Below are 16,016 nucleotides of genomic sequence, written 5' to 3' on the forward strand. Positions count from 1 at the left end.
AGAGCATAAATAATTGTTGATATACCTGAACTATATAATATTAAATGCTCAACTTATATATAGGTCCTGAGAATGGGGCTTGGGTGATATTGATGAGTCTCCTCCCCTGTTCTTGGAAAGACTAGAAGTAAGCAATGATTAAAATTGATTTACCTTTATCACACCCTTCTACCTCTCTAACTTTTTACACTCTGATAGAGCACACAGCCCTAATCATGCTGCTGAAACAATCCTATCCAGTCCTACCTACCATCAGTTTCAACAGCACTTCCTTGAACCTTTAAATAGTAATTTCACAACTGTGAAGCAATTGATGGATATTTCAACAAATAACCCAGACAACATTACCACTCCTAAAGTAGAACTAGTGTTGAAAGAGACTGTTACTTATACAAGCAAAAATATTAGAATATTTAAAATATTAAAACTTATACAAGCAAAAATATGAGAAACCTCTTAAAAATTTTACAGAGATGGTCAAATAAATTGATTCATTGATACTATTATGCCAACGTTTAAAAAATGTTTACAAATAAGTTGTAATGACATGGCAATTGTATAAAATAAAATGCTAAATAATTAAAAATGATACGTGCTATGTTCTTTATGAGCTCAATTATTGAAAAAATGTATTAAGACTAGGAGCTAATAAAATTGTTGGGTAGACGACTTGTAATTTATGGCTTTTCCCAAGTGAGTACATGAATCCATGCTTTCCAGATTTTCCCATACCAGTAAGTACTATTTAAAAAAAAAAAAAGGCAGGAAAATCAAGGGAAAAAAGTATAAATTCAAATAAATCTCTAATAGGTAGAATTTTAGAGAGCTATAAACAGTGCTAATTAACAGGGAACGTGGAAATAGAGTTTTGTGAGCAAAAGAGCATTCCTTTGTTTGCAAAAGAGTTTAATTAGGAGACGTGTGTGTGTGTGTGTGTGTGTGTGTGTGTGTGTGTCTTAATTGAAAGTCCCTTACTGATCCTGCTCCCATAAGAGGCTGCCACCCAAGGAAAAGGGGAGGGGGAACCAGGTGGTCAAGGAGGGGTCATCCCAACATTCCATTTACATAGAACTAAATAGACAAGCACAGAGTCACTACTGAGGTTAGAAGTTGGCAGCATGGGGGGGGGGGGGGGCGCCTGGGTGGCGCAGTCAGTTAAGCGGCCGACTTCGGCTCAGGTCATGATCTCACGGTCCGTGAGTTCGAGCCCCGCGTCGGGCTCTGTGCTGACAGCTAAGAGCCTGGAGCCTGTTTCAGATTCTGTGTCTCCCTCTCTCTGAACCTCCCCCCCCCCCCCCCCCCCCCCCGTTCATGCTCTGTCTCTGTCTCAAAAACACACGTTAAAAAAAAAAAAGTTGGCAGCATGGGAAGAGGATAGAACAGGTGGCGAATTGGGAGTTCCATTAAAAAATCTCAGCCCCCTCCCAAACTGGGGTGCCTTGGAGAAACTTGGTCTGCTTCAACCCAAGAGGAATCAGAAGATCAAGATCCAACAAAGACTGTCATGGCTTTACTTGGTGTGTAGTGTACAGTTTTAAAGCTGGGATTTCCTTAGATTCCATTTTGGCTTTAGATGAACAAGAAGATTTTATTAACAACATGGTCACTATTCCCTCAAAGTATTTGAACAACTTCATCTACTCTTGCCCAGATGTTTTTATTAATCAGTTTCTTACATTAGGGTCCTTTGCCCTACATGATTCTTCCTTTAGAGTGCTGTGTTCCTCTGTTTTCTTTGTTATATGGAACTACAACATGTATTAAAGGTTGAGTCATTTTCCTGTTAATCTTTTACCCGAAGGAGTTGAAAATCTCTAGTCATTTTTCTAAACTACTTTGCATTCAACATATCCATCTACTTACAGAAGAAATTATGGGAATAGAGTATATTAAAAAGACCTGCTGCCTCTTGCTTATTTTCAATCCACATAAAATATTTTATATAATAACTACATTCTTATAGTCAAAAATAAAGACAATATAAAAATATAAACCCTGAAATCACTAAATCTGTATCAAAAAATATTCAAATTCAGGGATAAAATACCATGAGATTTTTAATATTTTATTATCTCTTCTACATAAATAGTTGCAAAAGAACCAATCTGACAAAGCCAATATATTATATGATTATTAATGGAAATGAGTATTTGTAAAAATTATAATTATGAGCAATATAATTTTAATTATTTTTTAAGTTTATTTATTTTTGACAGAGATAGAGTGTGAGCATGAGCTGGGGAGGGCAGAGAGAGAGGGAGACACAGAATCCGAAGCAAGCTCCAGGCTCTGAGCTGTCAGCACAGAGCCTGACACGGGGGTCGAACTCACAAACCATGAGATCATGACCTGGGCCGAAGTCAAATGCTTAACTGACTGAGCCACCCAGGCACCCCATAAGCAATGTAATTTTAAAGAGGTCAGTTATCTATTTAAAAACTCAGAAGGCAATGACCTCTTATACAGATGAATTTTGAAAATCAAAATTTTAAAATTAACTTTATTTATTGTAAATAAACATGTGAGTCTTAATTTTAAAACTAATTATAATTTTTAAGAATTTCTAGTTTTAAAATTAATCTGGTGAGAGACTACACACACACACACACACACACACACACACACACACACACACCCCTACAGTAACAAAAGAAAACTAAGACATATATTAAAGAAGCTTTATAATGTAGCGAAGTTTTCAATGTATACTGAAAACATGAGCGAAGCTGTTCATATGAGAAAATCTGCATGAGTCATTTTACCAACATTGATGCCAGTAGACAGTGTATTTTTAGTTTCCAAAGGCAAAGTTCTAAAGATTCTACATAGGCAAAGTTCTACAGATTCCTCTCTTAGCACTTCTAAATATGTGAGTGTTCTATGCTGTAACTACTCAAGTGTACCTTTTCAAAAGAAAACTCCTAAGATCACCTTTAAAAGCCCAAAGCTCTGTATTAGGCATATGTCACTTGAACTCAACATTTTAACCATGAGAAACAAATAAGAAGTTCAAAATTACAAATTTAAATTGTAATCTGCACACTGGATTACTTCTTCCAATGTATCATCAGAACTCAGAGATAAAACAAAAGTAATGATGTGGTAAAATATTATATTTAATTTTACCTAAAATATAAATTAAAATAGGGCATAAGAAAAACGTTGAGACCATAATACATATATGGAAAAGTGACCACTGAAAGATGCAAATAATTCATACAATATAAGCTTTAATATATAAATTAAATGTCATTTCATCAGCTGTTAGTCACATCAGTCTAAACTTTATATATTAAAATATTAAAAAGCTAAAAAACATCATTGCAATATAGATTCAATATGGGAAAATACATATTTGTGGCTTTATACACAATCTAAATTAATCCATTCTATACAATAGTTGTCCAAAATATAAACGGCACTTTACATGCAATAGAACATACCAGGCTGGATGTCCTAATATAATTTAATATATAGGAAAATAAAGAGAAAACACCCTTTTAACAAGACAGTTATATAGTGTAGGTGGAATGTAGAATACGGTTTTGCCTTGACACGATCTTGGATACGAGTAAAGAAATATGAAAAAGGACAGTTTCTACTACTTTCAATTAGCATTTTTTAAATTGAAGACTACTGTGATTTTATATTTTCTAATTGTATCACAAAGAGAAAACAAAAAAAGGAAGCAGGGAGAGGAGGGTAGAAAGCGTCATCCTTTATGAATTTTAAACATCACCCCTGCCTGTGGGCTGCATTTAGGCTCCTTTTCTGTTGACAGTTTCCTAAATTATTTCTGCCACTTGGAATTGCGCATCAGTAATCAGACGAATTTTCCAGACTTAAGCCATTGTGTAACCATAGCTGCCACAGTGTAGTGCCACAAGAAGTCTGTCCTTGAGTATTTCTTTACTTGGGTATTCAGGTAACTTGAGCATGTTGATGCTTTAAAAGAAAAATATACCACCATTAAATAGGAAATCTATGAAATTTCTGATTGTTTTGTCTAGCAGTGAAAACACTACTCAAAATTAACATAAAACCACGCTCTAAATTTGCATTCAAATTGGAAAACCCTGAAGAAGTATTTAAAAAGACAAAAAAAAAACCAAAAAACAAAAAACTGCTGCATTGCAGTTTCCTTTAGCATGCAAATGTAGTGAAAGAAAATAAGTTCCTTTCAGCCTAAAATAAATAAGCAATAAGGGAATTTAGTTTGAAGTGATGGTGTAACTCAGTGATACTTATGACAGGATAACTTCAGTGATATGTGAACTACATTTAATTAAATTATAGGTAGTTTCCCCAAATATTTTCCCTAGCACAAAAGGGAGAGGCAAGGAATTATGTTGGTACTTATTTATCAGCGATTCCAAAATGATGAAAGAGATTATTGTTGAGGTTTTCTTCTCAATGCAGCAGTACAATAGTTAGACCTTTAGTTATTCAAAATTAATCAAAAACAATTCACAGCATTTAAAAAAACCAATTTAACATACCATGTGCTTGAAGTTGGTAGGAGATTTGGAGTATATGGCACAGCAGCAATTGTAAAGTTTTGCAGTCCACTTCCACCCATGATATTAGCAAATCCACCATGTGGGACCCTGGAACTAAGAGTTCGTATCTTAATAAACTAATCATGCAAGGAAAACCTTTGTGATACATATATTTCAACTGATCAGTTAGGGTAAGAATATATTCAACTATAGGATACTGACCAGGTAACATTTCTGGTTCTGCAAAACTCCCCAACTCATTATTAAAAGGTGCTTCATGGCCAGTTAGCAAGCTTCCATGGAGACAGTCCCAGAAATTTCTATAAGCCATACTATGCTTTCAACTGGCCATAGCACATACCTCTACTATTGTACATAGTGTCTCCCTACTAAACTGGGACTAATTTGAGGACCCAAATGTGTCATGTTTATATGACCCTGGGGTTAGCAAAATGACTGGCATCTAAGTAGATATTTGTTGAATACATGAATGTTTGCTTGATTAATTCAAGCAATAGAGAGGCTCTTAGAAATAATCCAAATGATTTCCCTATTTGTGAAAAATATCTAGGGTCTGATGGAGTTAAAAGCAGGCCACCCCAAAATATGCCACTTTGGCACACTGATTATTTTGAATTAAAGTTACTTAAAAACAACCAGTGCAAAAAGGACACTCTAACCTTCCCCTGTCTCCCTGAAAACAGGAAATAATTCTCACTTGTAAGAGGTACTCTCCCTGTACCAGGAGGTAAAGAAACATCCTATGACCAGAGATAGGGAATTCAGGGCTGTGAAGGTGTAGAAATAAACCTCATTACTTCTTCATCAATTTACTACCCCAAGCACAAACTCCTTTGTCTTTTTTTTAAATATATATAATTTATTGTCAAGTTGGCTAACACACATATGTGTATATACAGTGTGCTCTTGGTTTTGGGGGTAGATTCCTGTGATTCATCACTTACATATAATACCCAGTGCTCATCCCAACAAGTGTCCTCTTCAATGCCCATCACCCATTCCCCCCAAACCCCCATCAACCCTCAGTTTATTCTCTGTATTTAAGAGAATATGTATTCTCTTCTTTGTCTTTTCAATTTCTCAAACATTTATTGTCTCTTTGGTCTAAAAGGTGTAAAACCTGCCTACTTTGGTCACTTCTCTGAGACTCCTTTTTCTATGACCTCCAAAACATGTGAATTAAATTTGTTTCCCTCCCACCATTGATCTGTGTGTATCAATTTAATTCTTAGGCCAAGCAGAATAACTTTGAGTGGTAAAGGTAAATTTTTCCTTCCTAATAGGTCAAAGTGATGAGGGAGCATGGTAAGCTGAGGGCAAAATACAGCTGGAACACCCCCCAGCCAGGTGGAATACGAGTGATATTCCTCGAACACTCCTGGCCACCCAAGAACAAAGGTTTAAGTGCTTGCCATGGTAATGTGAGAAACTAAGGCAAATGAGAAATTAAATTCTCTTACTGCCTATGCCCATTGACAAGTCCTTGAAACCAGCAGGGTGACCTCCCTCTAGGAGCTCAGCTGCCTGAAAGGATGACACTTTGCTAGGGGCCAAAGAGAGTCTTAGCTAAACATTGTCCCAACCTGGAGGATCCTGTAAGTCTACTTCCTTTATCTTAATTGCCCCAAGAGAGATGCTGGCAATCATACTCCAAGCTTATAGCCCCCCACCCCATATACATCTGAAGGGTCTCATGACTGAGGTTTTATTAAATGGGAATAAACGGTGTTTCCCTAGCAACAGCTAGTCCCTTGAGGTCCTAGAAACCTTGCTTCCAAAATACCTTAGAGGCTTACTCTATCCCTGAGCCCCTCTCCCAACCTGAGGATATATATTGAGTTACTGTCAGGACCCCAGTGCAACTCTTCCTGCCCACAGGTATTGTCCCAGGGCTTTAATAACATCAGCTTTTTGCACCAAAAACATCTTCAAGATTCTTTCTTGGCTGTCTGCTCTGGACCAGCCCACCATCACCCCAAAACTTCATCAAAAGGGTTTTGGGTTTCACAGTAGGAAAACTAGACTATTCTTTACATTTCTGTTCCAAAGATGCAGAATATCAGACGTATTTATTTTTTAATGTCACCTAACATAACAACATCAGATTCAAATTGGAAAACCCTAACAAAATGCATAAACAGTACTAGAAAATTTAATCTTGAATACATGGCCATAGAGAATGTAATTACAACTTCCTAAATTCTATTGTTTACATTTGAAAGACAATTAGTATTTCAAATTAGCCTTTGATGTATCATGATTAGACAATCTGATCCTGTAAAACACTTTGTTAGTTTTTTGTTTAAAAAAACTTTTTTAATGTTTCTTTAGTTTTGAGAGAGAGAGAGAGACCGAGGCAGGGACAGAAAGACAGAATATGAGTGGGGGAACGGCAGAGAGAGGGAGACAATCTGAAGCAGGCTCCAGGCTCCAGGCTCTGAGCTGTCAGCACAGAGCCTGAAAGGGCTCAAACCAACAAACCGTGAGATCATGAGCTGAGGTGAAGTTGGACCCAGGCAACCCAACATTTTGTCATTTTAAAAATGAGATGCTGTAGTGCTTTTAGATAAATAAGAATGATGACAAAGAAATATTTAAGGTACAGGTAATTAAATGCATAGGCAGAAGTCTGACTAGTATTAAAAATGTTTTTTTAGGGGTGTCTGGGTGGCTCAGTCGGTTAAGCATCTAACTTTGGCTTGGGTCATGATCTCATGGTTCATAAATTCGAGCCCCACATCAGGTTCTCTGCTGTCAGCACAGAGCCCACTTTGGATCCTCTGTCCCTGTCTCTGTGCCTCTCCCCCACTTGCACTCTCTCTAGGTCTCTCTCAAAATAAATAAATAAACTTAAAAAAATTGTTTAAAAAATGTTTTCTAACATTGGATCCTGAGTACAATGCATAATTCAGTTTATTAAAAACAAAAAAAAGACCAAAAAAAACCCCAACTTGTTGAATCTCAAATAGCGAAAATAATCTTGAAAAAGAAGAACAAAGTCAGAGGTTTCACAGTTCCTGATCTCAAAACTTAAACTATAGAACGATGGTTATCAGAACAATGTGGTACTGGCATAAAGACAAACATACAGAAATAGAATAGACAACCCCAAAATAAACCCTTGCATATATGGCCAAATGCTTTTCAACTACTCAACTGGGAAAGGACAGTCTTTTCAACAAATAATGTTGGGAAAACTGGATATCCACTACCAAAAAATGAAGTTGAATTCTCACCTAATACTATACACAAAAATGAATTCAAAATGAATGAAAGATGAAAACATGAACCAAAACCACAAAATTTTTGGAAGAAAATAAAGAGGAAGAGCTTCACAACACTGGATTTGGCAATGATTTCTTGGATTTGACATCAAAAGCACAAACAAGAAAAGAAAAATAAGTAAGTTGGATTTCATCAAAATTAAAAACTTATCCACCAAAGGACACCATCAACACAGTGAAAAGGTACCCATAGACTGGGAGAGTATATTTTCAAATCATAAAACTCATAAGGAATTGATATCCAGAAAAATAAACAGAACTTCTAAACAACTCAACGAGAAACAATAAAAATCCAATTTAAAAATAGGGAAAGGACTCGAATAGACATTTCTCCAAAGAAGATATACAAATGGCTTATAAGAATATGAAAAGATGCTCAATCAACATTACTAGTATTAGGGAAATGGAAACCAAAACCATAATCAGATATCATTTCATACACATTAGGATGACCATTTTAAAGAAAAAACACAAAAATGAAAAAAAAAACACAAAAAGAACAAGCATTGGAAAGGATATGCAGAAAATGGAATCCTTATGCACTGCTGGTGGGAATGTAAAATTTACATCAGCTGTGGAAAACAGCATGGGTGTTTCTCAAAAAATAAAGATAGAATTACAATTTGTAGCCCAAAGTATTGAAAACAGAGACTGAAAAAGATTATTTGCACATCCATGTTGACAGCAGCATTATTCATGAAAGCCAAAAGGTGGAAGCAACTCAAGTGATCATCCATGGATGAAGGGGTAAGCAAAATGTGGTATACACATACACTGGAATATTATTCAGCCCTAAAAAGGACAGAAGTTCTGACATATGATCCAATGTAGATGAACCCTGAGGACACAATGCTGAGTGAAATAAGCCAGTCACAAAAGGACAAATGATGTATGGTTCCATTTATATGAAGTACCTACAGTAATCAAATTCATAGAGATAGAAAACAGAATGGTGGTTGCCTAGGGTGGCAGGGAAGGAGTATGAAGAATTAGTGTGTAACTGGTAGAGTTTCAGCTGAAAAGGATAAAGTTTGGGAGTTGGATGGTGGTGATGATTGCACAATATGAATGCATTTACTGTCACAGAACTGTATACTTAAATGGTTACAATGTTAAGTTATATTATGTATTTTCTGTCATATACACTATAAAAAACTATGAATTTGCACCAGGATTTTATTTGAAGTTATAAATGATATGTATACATTGACAGGGGAAAAATAACAATCTAATATAAATAAATATCTAATAATAGTTTCCTTTTATACCTGGGAAGTCATTTGGTTGCGATGAAATGCTTTACTGATTAAATGCCTTAGCTTACCTTAGAAATCCAAGTGAATACTAAAACATTCCTGAATATTTTATATTCCTGGCCTGTATCTTGTTAGAAAATACTAATGCATGAGCAATTTCTACTTAGGGCAAAAGAATAGCTAAAGAAACTTGGACTGAAATAAAATTCAACACTAATCTATGCATATTAACCTTTGCTTGAAAAATCAACAAATGCAACCAAAATTGAAAAGGGATAAGAAGCCAAGTTGTTCTCAATTTCCTGTAGAGGCAGAATTTATAAAAGTAAGTTCCAAATAGGCAAGAAAGAAGTCAAACTTTCACTATTCACAGACAGCATAATGCTCTATGTAGAAAACCCAAAAGAATCCACCAAAAAATTGCTAGAACTGACACACAAGTTCAGGAAATTTGCAAGATACAAAATCAACATACAGATATCTGCTGCATTTCTATACACCAATAATGAAGAAGCATAAAGAGAAATCAAGGAATCGATCCCATTTATAACTGCCCCCCCAAAACCATAAGTACCTAGGAATAAACCTACCTAAAGAGGTAAAAGATCTGTACTCTGAAAACTATAGAACACTTATGAAAGTAATTGAAGATGACACAGGGAATAGAAAAACATTCCATGCCCATGGACTGGAAGAACAAATACTGTTAAAATGTCTACTCTACCCAAAGCAATCTTCCCAATTTATTGCAATGCAATCCCTATTGAAATACCACCAGCATTTTTCAGAGAGCTAGAACAAACAAAAATTTGTATGGAACCACAAAAGCCAAATAGCCAAAGCAATCTTGAAAAAGTAAAGCAAAGCTGGAGACATCACAATTCCAGGCTGGCACAAAAACAGATACATAGATCAATGGAATAGAATAGAAAACCCAGAAATTGACCCACAACTTTATGCTCAACCAACCTTCAACAAAACAGGAAACAATATCCAATGGAAAAAAAGACAGTCTTTTCAATAAGCAGTATTGGGAAAACTGGACAGCAACAAGCAGAAGAATGAAACTGGACCACTTTTTTACACCATATACAGAAATAAATTCAAAATGGATGAAAGACCTACATGTGAGACAGGAAACCATCAACTCCTAGAGGAGAACAGAGGTAGCAACCTCTTTGACATCAGCTGAGTAACTTCTTACTAGATGCATTGCTGGAGGCAAGGGAAACAAAAGCAAACATGAACTACTGGGACTTCAAGATAAAAAGCTTCTGCACAGTGAAAGAAAAAATCAACAAAACTAAAAGTCGGCCTACAGAATGGGAGAAGATACTTGTAAATGGCATCTGATAAAGGTTAGTATCCAAAATCAATAAAGAACTTATCAAACCCAATACCCAAAAAACACTTAATCCAGTTAAGAAATGGGCAGAAGACATAAATAGATATTTTTTCAAAGAGAGCATACAGATGGCTAACATGAAACATGTTAAGACACATGAAAATATGTTCAACATCATTCATCATCAGGGAAATACACATCAAAACCACGATGAGGGGTAGCTGGGTGACTCAGTTAAGTGTCTCTTTTTTTAATGTTTTTTTTTTGAGACAGGGAGAGAGCGAGCCTGAGAGAGAAGGAGACAGAGGACCCAAAGACGGCTCTGCGCTGACAGCAGAGAGCCCGTTGAGGGGCTCAAAATCATGAACCGTAAGATAATGACCTGAGTTGAAGTTGCTCAACCACCGACTGAGCCACCCAGGAGCCCCCTTAAGCATCTGACTCTTGATCTCAGCTCAGGTCTTGATCTCGGAGTCCTGAATTCAAGCCCATGCCCAGTGTGGCGCCTACTTACAAAAAAAAAAAAAAAAAAAAAAAGAAAGAAAGAAAGAAAAGAAAAAACCCATGATTAAGATACCACCTCACAACACCTGTCAGAATGGCTAAAATTAACACAGAAAACAACAGATGTTGGTGAGGGTGCAAAGAAATGGGATTGGTGGGAATGCAAACTGCAAATGCAGCCACTCTGGAAAACACTATGGAGTTTCCTCAAAAAGTTAAAAAGAGGGGGCACCTGGATGACTCAGTAGGTTAAGCATCTCATAGTTTGTGAGTTCTAGCCCTGCATCGAGCTCTGTGCTGACAGTATTGAGCTTGCTTGAGATTTTCTCTCTCTCTCTCTCTCTCTCTCTCTCTCTCCCTCTCTCATTGCTCCTCCCCTGCTTACACATGCATTCACTCTCTCTCTCTCAAAATAAATTAACTTTAAAAGAAAAGAAAATAGTTGCATTAATTAAAAAAAAAAAAGTTAAAAATAAAACTACCCTATGACCCAGCAACTGCACTACTAAGTATTTACCCAAAGGATACAAAAATACTGATTTGAAGGGGCACATGCACCCCAATGTTTATAGCTGCAGCATCAACAATAGCCAAATTATAGAGAGAGCCCAAATGTCCATCAGCTGATGAATGGATAAAGAAGATGTAGTATATATACAATAAATAATACTTAGCCATCAAAAAAGAATGAAATCGTGCCATTTGCAATGACATAAATGGAGCTAGAATAGAAAAAGGTAAGTACCATATGATTTCACTCTTCTGTGCAATTTATGAAATGAAACAGATAAACATAGGGTAAGGGGTCAAAAAAACGAGAGAGAAGCTAACCATAAGAGATTCTTAACAATAGAGAACAAATTGCGGGTTGATGGAGGGGAGGTGGCAGGTGATGGGCTAAATGGGTGATGGGCATTAAGGAGGGCACTTGTTCTGCTGAATACTGGGTGTTATATGTAAGTGAGGAATCACTAAATTCTACTCCTGAAATCAATATTACACTATATATTACCTAACTTGAATTTACATAAAATTTTGAAAAAAATTTTTAAAAAAGTAAGTATACCACTTTACCAGGATAGGATGAGAAAATGAGACTTGACACAGTTTCTTACACAAATTAATACAAAGTATTTCAATATCAGAATAATTGAGCTAATGTTTTTCGTATTACTAAATTTTCAAAAATAAGCTTGAAAATCAGAAGATTCCCCAATTTTAAGATCTAAACTAAAATTACACTGTAAACTGATATTCACAAACAATCTCTGAAACTACTCCTCTTCTTCTAAACTACAAACAAATATGACTGGGCAGCTTAAGCATGTATGAGAAAAATAAATGAAATGGTCTTTGAGTATTATGACACTTGGATTATACAATATAAAATTACAGTCAATGAAAATGACATAATACTTCTATTTTATACACAAATTATTAAGTCTGATTTTCATTATTCTTAAACAGTAAGAAACACAAGAGTAAGACATTTAATTAAGACAGTCTAATAGACCAACAAAATAATGTTATACCATAAAAATATTTTTAAAAATTTTTTTAATGTTTATTTTTTTATTTTTGAGGAAGAGAGAGAGAGACAGAGAAGAGACAGGGCATGAGCATGGAAGGGGCAGTAGAGAGAGACAGAGAGAGAGAGACACAGAATCTGAAGCAGGCTCCAGGTTCCGAGCTGTCAGCACAGAGCCTAATGCGAGCCTCGAACTCACAAACTGTGAGATTGTGACCTGAGCCGAAGTGGGATGTTCAACCAACTGAGCCACCCAGGTGCCCCACCATAAAAATATTAAAAATTATTTTGTACTGATTTTTGCTTCTAGTAATTGGAACGCATTTGACATTTCACTGAGGTTGCACTAAACTATACTATGTATGTAGAGAAAGAAATATATCTAAATATAAACAAATAGATAAGCAGAATTTTCGAAACACTGCTGAAGAAAAAAATATATACATATATGTACACACACACACACTAAGTTTAGAAAGGCAAATGCTACACCTATGCTTGAGTCCAATATAAAAGAAAATTCAGGTTTAAAAAAACTTAGAACTTAACTCAGCCTGAATTCAAAACAAGGACTCTATGTAGACAGTATTGAAAGGTGGCTTCTTTAGCATGATGGTGAAGCTGAGCTCTCTGTTGTTCCCCTCAGCTTCTATGGCTTCTATTTTTTACTCACATCCTTCAGTTCAAATGGATTCACATTTTTTACTCACATCCTCAGTTCAAATGGATTCACATGTTACACTTCATGACCAGTTAAATAATAAACAGTGCAATCCTTTTCAGTACTGCTAACAATGATTATGCTATTGAACTGGGATGATGCACTCTGACACCAAGTGGTTTTTATTCTACAAGAGCACAACTTAGCAGATATTTTTAGTATCAGAAAACTTGAGTAGACTCTTATCTGCACTTTAAATCACACCAACCAAATCATGGTGTGTGTTTTGGGGAGAGGGGATGTAATAATAATTAAATAGTGCTTCAATATAAATCATTTTGAAAATAATAAGAGCTCTACCTCACAACATAAAACAAAGTCCAGATGATTTAAAAATTAGAATGTAAAATAAAAAGTTACAGAAAAAAATGCTGATAAACATATATATCAAATCTTGGGAGTGGGGAAGGATTTAAAAAACCAAAAGGAAAGGTATTGATAATGAACTTACAAAATTAATTTGATTTTATAAATGTTATAAAGTAAATTTATAACTTTTTTAAACTACATGGAAATCTGTATATTTACCTTTATGAAATTAAATGGCAAACAATAAACTGGAAAAAGTATTTGCAGCGTTGATGTCTCATATAAAGAACATTTAAAAATGAATTTTTCTTTTTTTTAAGTTTATTTATTTATTTTGAGAGAGAAAGAGCAAGCAGCAGAGGGGTGGGGGGGAAAGGGGGAAGCAGACAGAGAGAAGGCAAGGGCTAGGGTGAGGGAGAGAGGGAGAGAGAGAGGGAGAGAGGGAGAGAGGGAGAGAGGGGGAGAGAGAGAGAGAGAGAGAGAGAGAGAGAGACAAAGAGAGAGAGAGAATCTCAAGCAGGTTCTGCGCTGCGATCAAAGACCCTGATGTGGGCTTGAACTCATGAACGGCAAGATCATGGGGGCGCCTGGGTGGCGCAGTCGGTTAAGCGTCCGACTTCAGCCAGGTCACGATCTCGCGGTCCGGGAGTTCGAGCCCCGCGTCAGGCTCTGGGCTGATGGCTCAGAGCCTGGAGCCTGTTTCCGATTCTGTGTTTCCCTCTCTCTCTGCCCCTCCCCCGTTCATGCTCTGTCTCTCTCTGTCCCAAAAATAAATAAACGTTGAGAAAAAAAAAAAAAAAATTTAAAAAAAAAAAAAATAAAAAAAAAAAAAAAGAACGGCAAGATCATGACCTGAGCTGAAACCAAGAGTTGGACACTTAACCAACTGAGTCATCCGGGCGCCCCTAAAACTTAATTTTTGAAAACGACAATAGAATAATGCATACATTTAAGACAGGCAATTCACACAAAAATTACATAAATAAGGGGGTGCCTGGGTGGCTCAATTGTTGGTTAAGGGTCTGACTCTTGACTTCGGCCCAGATCATGGTCTCATGGTTTGTGAGTTCAAGCCCTGTGTCCTCTGCGCTGACAGCGTGGAGCTTGCTTGGGATTCTCTCTTTCCCTCTCTGCTCCTCCCCCGCTTGCAGGCACATACACACACTCTCTCAAAATAAACATTTAAAAAAATTATATAAATAACAAATTATATGAAAACGGAAAATATTACACCCTGTATTGATGCAGTAAATGGAACAGACCCTCTCATTACCTGTTGATGTGAATGAATACTGATAACTTTTTGAAGGGTAAATGAACAATATGTATCAGGTTATAAAAATTTACATACTTTCATATCCAAAAATTTCCCTTCTAAGAATTTATTCTATATAAATAATCAAACTGGCCCACAAATGTATAAGTGCAAGAATTCCTTATTTGTTCAGCATTATTCACAAGCAGGAAAATTACCAATTAAGGGAGGACAATACCAATTAAGGGAGGCCCATAAATTGCAGACGAGGTAGCCATGAAAAAAATTAGATCCATATATGGAACCATTAAAAAAATTTTTTTTTAATGTTTATTTATTTTTGAGAGAGAGAGAGAGAGAGAGAGAGAGAGAGAGAGAGAGAGTGCATGCATGCAAGCAGGGGAGGTGCAGAGAGACGGAGACAGAAGTTCTAAAGCTGACAGCAGACAGCCCAATAGCTCAAACTCACAAACCAGGAGATCATGAAATGAGCTGAAGTCGGATGCTTAACCAACTGAGCCACCCAGGCACCCAGAACAATTTTTAATAATATATTCTTAATTTCAAAAGTTACAAAAGAAGAACAATGTTTCAATGTTTTTAAAAAGTAAAAATTTATGTATGTGGGAAAATTTCTAGAATCCCAGATACTGATATTAGAGGTGACTTTTTAAAATTGAAATTGCCTAACCCTCCTACGTAGAATATATAATTTTTTAAATTCTTTTTATTAAATTACTTTTTATTAAATCTTTGGGTATTTCTTGGCATTAAGAAGTAAAAAAAAAACCAACTTTTTTCTGTTTTCTTTCATATCTTAAGTCTATAATCTGTGAATATTCATGGTGTTTTTTAAAGATTTTATTTTTAAGTAATCTCGACACCCAACACAGGGCTCAAACTTACAACCCCGAGAACAAGAGTCATATGCTCTCCCAACTGAGCCAGCCAGGTGCCCTTGAATATTCATGTTTTATTTATCATTTAAAAATAGACATATAATGTGATTCCAACTATTTTTCTAATTATATAGTTAAAAGACTTAGAAAATAGGGGTGCCCGGGTGGCTCAGTTAGTTAAGCATCTGACTTCGGCTCAGGTCATGATTTTACCATTTGTGAGTTCGAGCCCAGTGTAGGGCTCTGTGCTGACAGCTCAGAACCTGGAGCCTGCTTCAGATTCTGTGTCTCCCTCTCTCTCTGCCCCTCCCCTGCTCAAGCTCTGTCTCTCACTCTCTCAAAAATAAACAAACATTTAAAAAAATAAAAATAAACATTTTCAAAGACTTAGAAAA

At 36.1% G+C, this 16,016-nt stretch overlaps 1 protein-coding gene across 4 annotated transcripts in view; it reads right to left on the minus strand.

Annotated features, from left to right (window-relative positions):
- Positions 1-3,213: 3,213 nt before the first annotated feature.
- HACE1 (HECT domain and ankyrin repeat containing E3 ubiquitin protein ligase 1) overlaps positions 3,214-16,016 on the minus strand; it is a 122,142-nt gene continuing 109,339 nt past the window's right edge. For all 4 annotated transcript variants that reach the window (XM_047858730.1, XM_047858729.1, XM_047858731.1 and 1 more), the window contains 2 exons: positions 4,500-4,613; positions 3,214-3,945 (listed from right to left, as the gene is read on the minus strand). In XM_047858730.1, coding sequence (XP_047714686.1) covers positions 3,843-3,945; positions 4,500-4,613 — 217 coding nt within the window. In that variant the 3' untranslated portion in view covers positions 3,214-3,842. The remainder of the gene's footprint in view (positions 3,946-4,499; positions 4,614-16,016) is intronic.

This window comes from Prionailurus viverrinus, chromosome B2, assembly GCF_022837055.1.
Source record: "Prionailurus viverrinus isolate Anna chromosome B2, UM_Priviv_1.0, whole genome shotgun sequence".
NCBI lineage: Eukaryota > Metazoa > Chordata > Mammalia > Carnivora > Felidae > Prionailurus > Prionailurus viverrinus.